Below are 13,706 nucleotides of genomic sequence, written 5' to 3'. Positions count from 1 at the left end.
AGGTTAACTACCTTGAAAATCATTAAGGAAGGTGAAGAGTTCTTAGACAGAGCAGAATTATCTCTTCATGATTCAGAAAGAGAAGAAATTCGAACTGCACCTGAGGAAACAGGAATGGAAGCATGTGACCCACAGAAGCAGGAGGATCGAGAGGCAGTCAGCACCTATACTGCTCAGGAACCAGTACCAGGCTCTCTCGCAGGAGAACCATGAAGAAATACAGCAAGATAAGACTTTGCCAGCAATGAATAACCTTGTAAGCCCTCAGAATCCTCCTGGATGGAGAAAGAAGAATGTTGTGAAGAAAAAACGGAGAGTGGTGGTCATGGGGGATTCCCTGTTAAGAGGAACAGAGGCTGCTATCTGCAGACCAGACATAACCTCAAGAGAAATGTGCTGTCTTCCAGGAGCAAAAATTAAAGATGTGTCTGACAGGATATCAAGACTCTTCAGACCTACAGATCACTACCCATTCCTGCTAATACATGTGGGGACAAATGACACCGCAAGAAAGGACCTGGAAACCATCTGCAGTGACTTTGAAGACTTGGGCAAGAAAGTGAAAGAATTGGGAGCGCAGGTGGTCTTCTCATCCATCCTCCCAGTGGATGGCCATGGAACAATGAGGTGGAATAAGATTCTACAGGTGAACAACTGGCTACGTCGATGGTGCCGTCAACAAGGATTTGGATTTCTGGATCACGGAATGAATTACCTATACGATGGACTACTTGCTAGAGATGGGGTGCACCTTACGAAGACTGGAAAACATGTATTTGGAAATTGCCTTGCTGCACTCATCAGGAGAGCTTTAAACTAGAACAATGTGGGAAGGGAAGCAAAAGGCCAGAAAAAGCCATACAGCTGACAAATACTATTGAGATCTCTGCTACTGGAAGTGGAAAAGAAGAACAAAGACAAAAAAATCTAAATAATAAAAATATGGGAGGAAGAGAAACCAATCACAAACTAAAATGTTTTTATACAAATGCACAAAGCATGGGCAACAAACAAGGAGAATTGGAACTACTAATGCAGGAAAAGGAATATGATGTCATTGGAATCACTGAAACTTGGTGGGACGATACACATGATTGGAATAAAAGGCTAAAAGGATACAACTTATTTGCAAGAAACAGACTTGATAAACGAGGAGGAGGTGTTGCATTGTATGTTAGAAAAGCGTATATCTGCACAGAGATTGAAGCTTCAGAGACTGGGAGTTCTGTGGAAACTGTTTGGGTAAGAATACAAGGAGAGAACAACGGAAAGGACACCATTGTAGGCATTTACTACAGGCCACCTGGGCAAGCTGAATATATGGATGAACTCTTTATGTATCAAATGACCAAGTTCTCCAAAAAATATGATGTAGTGGTCATGGGAGATTTCAACTATCCAGACATTTGTTGGGAATCTCTCTCAAGTAAAACTAACAGGTCAAGCAAATTCTTATCCTCTCTTGCTGACAACTTTATCTTCCAAAAGGTAGGGGAGAAAACAAGGGGATCTGCTACTTTGGATCTAATTCTTATAAACAGGGAGGAAATGGTTGAGGAGGTAAAGGTGGCTGGGACCCTAGGAGGCAGCGATCATGCTATTATAGAATTTTGGATAACTAGAGGAGGAAGACATGTGAAGACTCAAACTTCAAGGTTAGATTTTAGAAAGGCAGATTTTAAGAGACTCAGAAAGAGAATAGGAGGGATCCAATGGCTGGATGTCCTTAAGGACAAAAATGTCCAGGAAGGATGGGAAATTTTTAAAAATGAGATTCTCAAAGCACAATCGTTAACAATCCCGAAAAGTAGGAAGAATGGGAAGCATTTAAGGAAACCAGGATGGATGAACACAGAACTTAAACACATGCTAAAAAGAAAGAAAGAAATGTTTATTAAATGGAAAGAGGGAGGCATATCTAAAGAAGATTATAATGCAGTCTGCAGATCCTGCAGGGCACGTATCAGGTTAGCTAAAGCTGACAATGAATTAAGGCTTGCAAGAGATGTCAAAAGCAATAAAAAAGGATTTTGGGGGTATGTCAAAAGTAAAAGAAAAGTCAAAGATGCTATAGGATTTTTACAGGATGAAAATGGAGAAATGGTAAGAGAGGATGTTGAGAAGGCCGAACTTTTTAATTCCTATTTTGCATCTGTTTTCTCTCAGAAAGAAAATGTAACATCAACTGATGTTCACTGTCCTTTTAAAGGAATAGAGGAATCCAAGTTATCAGTAAACAGAAAGATTGTGAGGGAATATTTAGCTAACATAAATGAGTTCAAGTCTCCAGGTCCAGATGAATTACACCCCAGAGTACTGAAGGAGATTGTAGAAGAAATTTTAGAACCACTCTCCATAATCTTTGAAAATTCTTGGAGAACAGGAGAAGTCCCAGAAGACTGGAGAAGAGCAAATGTTGTTCCTATCTTCAAAAAGGGGAAGAAGGTGGACCCAGGGAACTATAGGCCGGTGAGTCTGACTTCTATACCAGGAAAGATCTTTGAACAAATTATTAAACAACATGTATGTAAGTACATGGATAAAAATGAAGTGATTAACCAGAGTCAGCATGGGTTTGTAACTAACAAGTCATGTCAGACTAACTTAATTTCCTTCTATGACAGAATCACTGACTGGGTGGATCAGGGAAATGCTGTAGATATAGTATATCTTGACTTCAGCAAAGCATTTGACAAAGTATCTCACACCATCCTTATTGAAAAAATGACCAAGTATGCAATGGACCAGGCAACTGTTAGGTGGATTCATAACTGGCTTAGTGATCGGACTCAAAGGGTGGTTGTAAATGGCTTCACATCCAGCTGGATGAATGTCTCAAGTGGGGTACCACAGGGCTCCGTCCTGGGACCTGTATTGTTCAACATCTTTATCAATGATTTAGATGAAGGAATTGAGGGTAAACTGATTAAATTTGCTGATGACACAAAGCTAGGAGGGATAGCTAATACTAGAGAAGAGAGAGAGAGGATTCAAAAAGACCTAAATAAACTGGAGCAGTGGGCAGCAACCAACAGAATGGTTTTTAACAGGGAAAAATGCAAAGTACTACATCTGGGCAATAAAAATGAAAAAAGCATATACAGAATGGGAGGAATAGAGCTAAGCAACAGTACATGTGAAAAAGACTTAGGTATACTAATAGATCATAGACTGAACATGAGTCAACAGTGTGATGCAGCAGCAAAAAAGGCAAATACAATTCTGGGATGTATTAACAGAAGCATACAGTCTAGATCACGTGAAGTCATTATCGGTCTTTACTCCTCTTTGGTCAGACCTCATCTGGAATACTGTGTACAGTTTTGGGCACCACATTTTAAAAAAGACATAGACAAACTGGAGCAAGTTCAGAGAAGAGCGACCAGAATGGTGACTGGTCTGCAAACCATGTCCTATGAGGAACGGTTGCAGGATTTGGGAATGTTTAGCTTGCAAAAAAGAAGACTGAGAGGAGACTTAATAGCTGTCTACAAATATGTCAAGGGCTGTCACATTGTAGAAGGATCATCTTTATTCTCATTTGCACAAGGAAAGACTAGAAGCAATGGGATGAAACTAAATGGGAGGAGACAAAGATTAGATATTAGAAAAAACTTTTTGACAGTTAGGGTGATTAATGAGTGGAACAGGCTGCCACGAGAGGTGGTGAGTTCCCCTTCAATGGACGTCTTCAAACAGAGGCTGGACAGACATCTGTCTGAGATGATCTAGTGAATCCTGCTTTGAGCAGGGGGTTGGACCAGATGACCCAGGAGGTCCCTTCCAACTCTACCATTCTATGATTCTATGATTCTATGAACTAAGGATGGCGCTATACATAATAAGTGAGTGCACTATATACTAAGGGACTGTGCTATACATAATAAGGCTACATTCCTGCATCTGTGTGCAGGGTCGGTGTGCTGCCCTATTTTACTGATGCATTGAGCATGTCCTATTCTAATCCTCAATATTGGATCAGAACAGGACATTCTCTGACCCTCTTAGATCTCATTCTCAGATCCGTGATTTTCATGGATGTGTGAATGGATCTATAAAACTGTACGAGTCCGTGAACCATCCGATAAAAAGATCTGGCAGCACACGGACATTTCACACAAATGTGAGAATGCAGCCTAAAGGCCCTGTCACACATAACGAGATCGCTAGCGAGATCGTTGATACGTCACGGGTTTTGTGACGCAACAGCGACATCGCTAGCGATCTCGCTACGTTTGACCGGTACCAACGATCAGGCCCCTGCTGCGAGATCGTTGATCGTTACAAAGCTCCCTGGACCATTCCTGGGTCGTTGCACTCCCGCTGGGCAGTGTGCATCGCTGTATTTGACACCTAGCCAACGACCTCGTCCAGCGATTCAGAACTGAGACACGTAGGCGTGTATAAATTGGACTATTCCGCGCCCCTCGTCCCCGATTGGTGGTCGCTACGGCGTTCTCATTTCCGGACGCGCATAAAGAAGGCAACAGAATAGCGATTCCGTCCTTTGTTTCTGACCTCGTGCTTTATTGCAGATCCTACCAGAGTTCTCCGGGCTGCTAATATCCGTTCATTGGACTAGTGCTGATTTTTGCGGATCATTGCAGCGTTCTCCAGCTGTGACTCCGCTTTGAACATATCAGACATCTTTAGTAAGGTAGGTATTGTTTGAGGTCTCAGATGCGTTTCCATTTTTATTCTTTTATCACATTTACTAATTATCTGTTATCTTTGCTTTTCAGGGAGGGAGGGCTTGGCTTCTATTTGTATATATATATATGTATGCTTTTGCATGGGCAGATATTTTAGGGGTCTCATGCACATGCACCCACATAGCGCATTTTCTGTCATGCTCACTAACAGAATGGAATATGGTTTTCCATGATATTTTTTATATACAGTTTCAATACTTGTGTTAATTGTTTTGTTGAAAGTGTTCTCATCTTTTCATGTTATGTTTGCAGTTTGCACATCATGGACGACGGGCAGTGTGCTATTGTGGTTGCTGCATTGCTGGTTGAGGAAGCTCGGCGTCAAGATGAGGCACGAGAGCTACAGAGGCGTTCCAAACGAAAGCGTCGCATGTGGACCAGAGAGTGGCTGCAGAAGAGGTCTGAATTGTCCCACATGCAACTTGTAAGAGAGCTTCAGGAGAAGAATCCTCATGATTTCCGCAACTATCTGAGGATGTCAGAGGAATCTTTTAAAGAGTTATTGGAACGAGTTACGCCACGTATTCAACGGAAGGATACAGCGATGCGTGCTGCCATTCCGGCAGATGAAAGATTGGCAGTCACACTGAGATTCCTGGCCACCGGACGCTCACTCCAAGACTTGCATTTTTCTGCAGCCATTTCCAGGCCCATGCTCAGTGTTCTAATCCCGGAGACATGTAATGCAATTTACCACAGTCTACGTAGTTACATACAGTTTCCCAACACGGAGGAGGAATGGAAAAAGATTGCCTCTGATTTTGAGCAGCTGTGGCAGTTCCCTAACTGTGGTGGGGCTTTGGACGGGAAACATGTCCGAATCACTCAGCCACCAAATAGCGGATCCTATTTTTATAATTATAATGGCTATTTCAGCATCATCATGATGGCCCTTGTTAATGCCAATTACGAATTTATAAATGTAGATGTTGGCATGAACGGCAGGGTTTCTGATGGTGGTGTTTTAGAGCACACACTTTTTGGAGAGCGATTGGACAACTGTGACCTACACTTGCCTCCCAACTCAGAGACTACAGGTAACCTTAATTTTGTTTTTGTCGGCGATGAAGCCTTCCCACTTCATCCCAATCTTATTAAACCGTTCCCCCAAAAAAGTCTTACCCAGGAAAGAAGAATTTTCAATTATCGTTTGTCAAGGGCACGTCGTGTTGTTGAAAATGCCTTCGGTATCATGGCCAACCGCTTCAGAGTTTTTCACACGCCAATTAACATGAAGCTTACATCAATAGACTCTGTTGTTTTGGCCTGTTGCACACTTCACAACTTTCTTCGTCGACGTGATGCAATTACGTACTGTCCGCCTGGCTTCGTGGACTCTGTGGACCTAGCCAATGGGGAAGTGGAGCTCGGTGAATGGCGTTCAAACGATCCTGCAATTGCAGGCCTTCAACCAGTGGGATATGGCAGAAACACCCAGGATGCGAAAACCAGCCGCGACAACTACTGCCAGTATTTTAACGGTCCTGGTGCTGTTACTTGGCAACATCAGAACTTATAGTGGGCAACTACTGACAATTATACACTACTTTCAGTTTTGTATTGATTTGTGTAATAAACTGTGTTTAACTTTGCAAAAGATTTGTTTATCATTGTTTCAATAGTAAGGGCCCGTATACACATACGTGTACTCCAGGGGCGGACATAGGAATCATGGGAGCTCATAGCAGAAGTTATAATTGGGACCCCCCCCCACAAAAAAAAAAAAAAAAAAAAAAGAAAATAATTGTTGGGGACACAGAAGAGCAGATCCCACAACCTTCCAGCCTTTCTTCCTTTCTGAACTCCTAAATTACTCTTTCATAGCCCCATAAAAATGTGATGCCAACAAAAGTGTCCCCCTTAACACAGTATGATACCCCGATGGTGACTTCCTCCTTTTTAGCCTCCACATGCACAGTGTAATGACCCTAATGTATCACATGAGCCATGTATGAGGGAGGTGGAGTCGGAGTAATGGAAATTGAGTAGTCGGTTTGGCTTATCGACTCCGCAGCCCTGTATACCAGGATGGGAGAGCACACAGTATAATGCAGCCCCCCATAGGGTAAAAGGCAGCCCCAGTCCTCCAGTATTATCAGTACTGACTGATTTACAAAAATATATAAATACATACTTACTACTCCAGAATGGGGGAGACTGCTATGGGGTCCGCTGGCTCACGGGCCCCCTACGGCCACGGGCCCCATAGCAGTTATGTGGCCTGCCACCAATGGTGGTACGCCACTGTTGTACTCGTATGTATACATCCATATACACATCCATATACACATACATATTCAGATACATAAAAATCTACACCCATATCCACACTTATATACAGATAACCAGATATACACACACATACTCACAGACACAGAAGTATGCATACCTACATAAAAATATAGATACATATTTCTACATAAAACCACCTAAACACCAGTATTCCTGTGTGACCGTCACAATAGAGACACTGCTGCGTTCTACAGACGTCGCATTATCAATACAGCGTCTCTAGTCCGACACGCTAATAATTCAAGTCACAATAGGGTTCTCTAATAAACCGCGGGTTTATTGGCGACGTTCATGCGTCGTGGGCGTGGTTACCGACGTTCATGCGTCGTGGGCGGGTCTAACGACGTAGTTGCGGCCTAGCTTATTAAGAGCATTATGGCATCCAGGGTCAGGGCATCTCCTTGGGGTGATGCTGAGGTGTGCTACCTTGTGGAGCACCTGGATGCACTTGATTATGAGTGCCATGTGCACTCTGAGCATCCAGTGCTCCATAAACAGGCGGTGCTGCAGAGGATCGGTCGGGGCCTGGTCCGGAGATTTGGGGTGCAGCGCTCTGCTACACAAATCCGTAAAAAGCTGGCGGACCTGAAATATAGGTCTGCCGACCGAATCGTCAGCATCCGGTCACGGACCCTGCCCCGCCGTGGTGAGTGGTTTTAAAATATGTTAACACAATATATGGCAGCACATTAGTTACAACTGCAATCACCTTAGGTATCTAATGTTATTTGTTTTCCAGCGCCTGCAGCCCCAGAGCCCCCAAGGGAGTCACCTCCAGCCCTGGAGCCCCAGCAGCATTCCTCTGCCAGCTCGCCAGCATCACTCCGTGATATAGGTGCAGCTTCATCTTTCGGTAATGCTTTGACATAAAATACGGTCCATACAACTTGGAAAGTATAGGGCTGTCATGTACTATTAAGTGTTGTGTCTTTCTCTAGCCGGTGGTGCCAGGGGATCCGGGTGGTCCTTAAGCTCGTCATCATCCGAGCAACCTGAAAACCGTAAGTGTTAAATACCAAACATGTACCTGATAGGCTGTGTGCCCACGATGCGTTTTTTAAGGTGTTTCTGCAGCGTTTTTGCTGCTGTGGAAACGCATTAAAAGCGCATGGTAGAAGGTCTGCCATGTTCCCCAATGATAATCCGCATGTGCTGTGCACATGCTGCGGAAATTTCCGCTGCACATTATCATTGCGGAAAAAAACGCAGCACTACCAATTATTTTGCATAAGGTGGTTTTTTTGCGCCGCCATTGACTTGCATTATAATGCGCCAATTCCGCAATACTGCATCTGTACTTGCGTAATTAGCGCGTTCTAATGTGCGGATGGTACCCGGGAGTGGTGCATCGTGGGCACATAGCCTTAATTTGATGAATGTACAGAATTATTGGACTTTTAAGTTTAACTATTACCTCCGTAGAAATCCCAACACTACAAGATCTCCTGGCGTCACAACGGAGACTGAGTGAAGAGATCCACCAGCACGGAGTGATGCTGGCAAGATTTGTGGCAGCCCATGACCGTCACGGCAGCCAATAACTTATTTTTTGTTATGTAGTTGATATTATTTGGTTGGTTATATTTTTTATATTTTTATAAAAAAAAATTAGTTTATATCCACTATTGTCTACACTTTGTTACATCTAATCCTATCCTGTGTGATACTGCCTGACGGGTTGTGTATCTAATCCTATCCTGTGTGATACTGCCTGACGGGTTGTGTATCTAATCCTATCCTGTATGATACTGCCTAAAGGGTTGTGTATCTAATCCTATCCTGTGTGATACTGCCTGACGGGTTGTGTATCTAATCCTATCCTGTATGATACGGCCTAAAGGGTTGTGTATCTAATCCTATCCTGTGTGATACTGCCTAAAGAGTTGTGTATCTAATCCTATCCTGTGTGATACTGCCTGACGGGTTGTGTATCTAATCCTATCCTATGTGATACTGCCTAAAGGGTTGTGTATCTAATCCTATCCTGTGTGATACTGCCTGACGGGTTGTGTATCTAATCCTATCCTGTATGATACTGCCTAAAGGGTTGTGTATCTAATCCTATCCTGTGTGATACTGCCTAAAGAGTTGTGTATCTAATCCTATCCTGTGTGATACTGCCTGACGTGTTGTGTATCTAATCCTATCCTGTGTGATACTGCCTGACGGGTTGTGTATCTAATCCTATCCTGTGTGATACTGCCTAAAGAGTTGTGTATCTAATCCTATCCTGTGTGATACTGCCTGACGGGTTGTGTATCTAATCCTATCCTGTGTGATACTGCCTAAAGGGTTGTGTATCTAATCCTATCCTGTGTGATACTGCCTGACGGGTTGTGTATCTAATCCTATCCTGTGTGATACTGCCTAAAACAAGCAGTGCAGGGGCAGTAAAGCCCACTCCAAAGTCGGCTTTCACACCCTCCTGCTTATTGATGTTATCAGCTGAAGTTGTGTAGGGGCAGGAAAGCCGTCTGAAGTCGGCTTTAATAGCCGCCTGCAAATTGATGTTATCAGCTGAAGTTGTGTGGGGGCATGAAAGCCGTCTGAAGTCGGCTTTAATAGCTGTCTACTAATTGATGTTATCAGCTGAAGTAGTGTAGGGGCAGGAAAGCCGTCTGAAGTCGGCTTTCATTGCCGCCTACTTATTGATATTATCAGCTGAAGTTGTGTGGGGGCAGGAAAGCCGTCTGAAGTCGGCTTTAATAGCTGTCTACTAATTGATGTTATCAGCTGAAGTAGTGTAGGGGCAGGAAAGCCGTCTGAAGTCGGCTTTCATTGCCGCCTACTTATTGATATTATTAGCTGAAGTTGTGTGGGGGCAGGAAAGCCGTCTGAAGTCGGCTTTCACAGATGCCAGCTAATTCAAGAAGAAGAGAGAAGAGGAAAGAATAGGAACATAGTATGAAAACTATAAGGAAGACCTAACATGTTGATCCAGAGGAAGGCAAAAAAAACCCATGCTCCGTTTTGGGAAAAAAAATTCCTTCCTGACTCCACATACGGCAATCAGACTAGTTCCCTGGATCAACGCCCTATCAAGAATCTAGTATATACAACCTATAATCTGAGTCAGACTCATAGTGCATGGTATGGCAGATCATTGCCATACCGTGCACCATGACTATGACCCCAAAGACTAAAAGAAGGGAAGTAGGAAGAGGAGGGGAAGAAAACCAGCTGTGAAGAAGACCAGAGGACACAGGGAAAAGACAGAAGACAGGTGATAAAGCCTGGAGCCGGAGGAGGAGAAGGGGAGGAGGTGATCACCAGCGGAGAGCAGGGATGGGAATAGACGGTAGACAATGGAGGGGAGGGAACGGAGATTGGGAAGGGATCGGAGGGCAGGGGTGAGGGGTCCCACCCTCGGGAAGAGGTAAAGCAGAAAATAAGGCAACCAAAAAACATTTTTATTTCAATCAGGGTGAGATCAGAGGGCAGGGGTAAAGTTAAAAAAGAGGACAATAAACCTTGTTTTTATAAACAAACAAAAATATAAACAATTTTAACAATTTAAATAAGTATTAAATTAACAATATTTACAAAATGATAAAAAAAAATTGAAATGAAACATCACTATAGTTCTTCATATCGATTACCTGTATTTGTGTATCCGTGCCTGGGGGAAACAAAAGAATCAGAACACATGGGATACTGTGGGGGGGGGGGCAAGGCTTTGTGGACGCCGGATCCTCTGCACTGGTGTGCTGTGAAGTGGGTCCGGCCTATGGGTCCAAGAATGTTGTTGAAAATGGCCAGGGTCAATCAGAGTATGTACAGTAGACGTTTCATTAAGTTCACCGGCTGCCGCTTTATTTAAAGTCTCAAACATGACCCTTTCTGCATGCGCCCTCTGTCGGTCATCCAGCCTCTGTAGTCTCTCGCCAGCATATGTTGCAAAGCTGTCCCGCTTGGCCTGGGTCTGCAGAAGTAGAATCTTGTTCGCCAGAGATACTAGATCTGGCGATGGCGGCAAGCTGGCCTTTCTTTTCCTTGATTTTCTCTGTCGCCGAGGCACAAGGTCTTCACTTGTAGAGGCCATAGGGTCTTCATTCACCGATGCCATAGGTTCCTCATTCCTTGACATAACACTCGCCTCCTCCATACCACGTTCCGTAGCCGAGATGTCGTCATCTTGCCAATGGTGCTGTGGGAACACAAAAATAAAGTTAAGATTTGGTTACAACATCCAGCAGGTATGTTATGACCAGCATGGGTACACGTGCACTAAAAAACAAATATGAGGGGCGGCTAAACTATGGCATGTACATTGAAAGTATAAATGCTATTTACAGGGAAGCAAAGAAGGTACTTACATCTTCAACAGGGGAGTCAGTCCGTATGTCGGGGTCTTCTTCCGGGGTCTGCCGTATCGTACACACCATTCGCCGAGGTAGCTCCTGGTCACGGGTGAAGGCAAGCAAATCATAATACCATAATGTCGGCACATAAACCTCATCTGTGCCGGTACCTGACTTCTTTGATTTCTCCACCCGGTTGAGTTCTTTCTTATATACGGTACGTAGACCCTGGATCTTTCTCTTCACCAGCTCTTCATCCACCTTCTCGTTGGGGCCATGCCTTTTAAAGAGGGAAATCAATTGCTGGTAGGCCTCCCTCTTTTTCTCTCTATTGCAGTAGTCTGTTGATTTTATTTGCCAAAGGCACGGCAGGGAGCGGTAGAGGTCAATCATTTCCCTCACAAACTCTTCACTTTTGAAAGCCATCTGAAAAGGATAGCAATACAGTGAGCATACATGAAACATTTTCAAACAAAGTAAAAAGTACTACACACCATTTGCTGACTAAAAATGGCCTCCAATATATAAGCAAATATATACTTATTGAGTGTGATAAAAATCCACTAAAATAACTTACCGTGGAAACAAAGCAATACAGTGCCTGAAAAACCCAAAAGTCAATGTTCAGTCACAGCTGAAGAAAATCCACAAATGAATGGAATCACAGCAGTAGAACGCAACTAGGATCCAAAAATCAGGACGCTGACAAGGCTTCAACAAATCCCAGATGGACGAAACTTGCCCGGAGAACACTGCTACGATCCGAAAGCAAAGCGCAGATAGGAACAAGGGAGCGGAATTGCCCCAACGTCGCCTTTTTAAAAACCCCCGGCCAATCAGAACGCAGTAGCGTCCACCAATCGAAGATGAGTGGGCGCGGAAAGGTAATTTTATGTACGCCTTTCTGTCACAGTACAGTCCCTCAAAGTGTGTATCATTGAGTGTGGATCGTTGAAATAGCTGCTGTGTGACAGCGTCCCAGCGACCAACGAGATCGTTAGTTAGATCGCTGGGGCGGCCGAAATCGTTGGCAAGTTATACATGTTTGACGGCTCCCGAACGATCTCTCCAGCGATCTCAAAACTGTGACGTAGTAACGATCTCGCTAGCGATCTCGTTATGTGTGACAGGGCCTTTAGAGTAGCAAGTACCCCGGGCAGTTTAGAAGGCACGGCCCCTTCCCCCCCACACACACACACATGCACACATACCTGTATGTATGACATGTCACATGATCCCCTGTGATAGATCATGTGATAGTTCACGTGAAATTAATTTGGCACAATATTAATTATAATAATTTTTTTTATGCTGTGTGCTCACTACGCGTTTTTTAAGCTTTTCCGCAGCGGCAATTCCGCTGCAGAAACGCTTAAAAAACGCTTGGTAGAAGGTCTGCCATGTTCCCCAATGATAATCCGCATGTGCTGTGCACATGCTGCGGAAATTTCCGCTGCGGATTATCATTGCGGAAAAATCCGCAGCAATAACAATTATTTTGCGGAAGCGTGGCGCTTTCGCCGCCATTGACTTGCATTGGAACACATGGAATCCGCATCACTGCATCTGTACATGCAGATTCCATGAGTTTCAATGTGCGGATGGTACCCGGGTTTGGAGGAAAGGAGACTCTCCTCCGGACCAGGGTACCATAGAACCTGTAAAAAAAGAATAAAATAAAAATTATACTTACCTTCTGATGACCCCCGGTGTCTTTATCCGATGCGTCCTGGCCACACGGCGCCATCTATACTCAGCAGGAGGCCGCACGCAGTCACGCACACACACAAACATATACAGATATATACATACACGCATAAACACATTTGAAACACAAAAATACATATAAACCGACATCACACAATGATATCTGCCTGCACACACATACATACATACACACAGACAGACTCACACACTCAGACACACACACACACACTCACCATCCCCCGGCTCGGCTCCAGTCCTCCTGGCTCCTGCTCCTCTCCGGTGGTAAATAGCAGTGCAGGCCGGGCGCGCACTGCGTGACGTCACAGCTAGGAGACACCGCCGGGCCAGCAGAGGGAAGTTAACTGCTGCAGTGCTGGCCCGGCCGAAGAAGAAGCAGCGGCTGTGCACCGCTGCTGGGGGAGTGGTCCGGTATGTGCCGCGGTGCTGCACATATAATGAGGGCAATCCGGCCATAGAGACCGGAGGCCCCGGGCGGTAGCCCGGATTGCCCTCATTATAATCCACCTATGGGGAGCCGCAGCGGGGGATCAGCGGGGCGCAGGATTTTACAAATCGCAGAAAACCCTTTTGATGTTAATTGTTTGGGCTTTTCTCATGCGCCGAGCATCACTCACGAGAAAAACAAGCTTCAAAGAACAAATGAGAGGAGACAGTCCATGCATTATGTGTCACG

At 44.4% G+C, this 13,706-nt stretch overlaps 1 protein-coding gene across 1 annotated transcript; it reads right to left on the bottom strand.

Annotated features, from left to right (window-relative positions):
- Window positions 1-10,603: 10,603 nt before the first annotated feature.
- On the bottom strand, window positions 10,604-11,959 carry LOC141191726 (uncharacterized). Its single transcript, XM_073661664.1, has 2 exons — window positions 11,321-11,959; window positions 10,604-11,151 (listed from the first exon to the last, which is right to left on the bottom strand). The coding sequence occupies exons 1-2, from the start codon at window positions 11,768-11,770 to the stop codon at window positions 10,642-10,644; spliced, it is 960 nt and encodes a 319-aa protein (XP_073517765.1). The 5' UTR covers window positions 11,771-11,959; the 3' UTR covers window positions 10,604-10,641.
- Window positions 11,960-13,706: the final 1,747 nt, after the last annotated feature.

Source organism: Phyllobates terribilis, unplaced genomic scaffold (assembly GCF_046119375.1).
Source record: "Phyllobates terribilis strain yellow unplaced genomic scaffold, ASM4611937v1 Scaffold_51__1_contigs__length_9155689, whole genome shotgun sequence".
NCBI lineage: Eukaryota > Metazoa > Chordata > Amphibia > Anura > Dendrobatidae > Phyllobates > Phyllobates terribilis.
The sequence above is the reverse complement of the archived record's forward strand: the minus strand, read 5'-3'. Positions and strand labels throughout refer to the sequence as shown.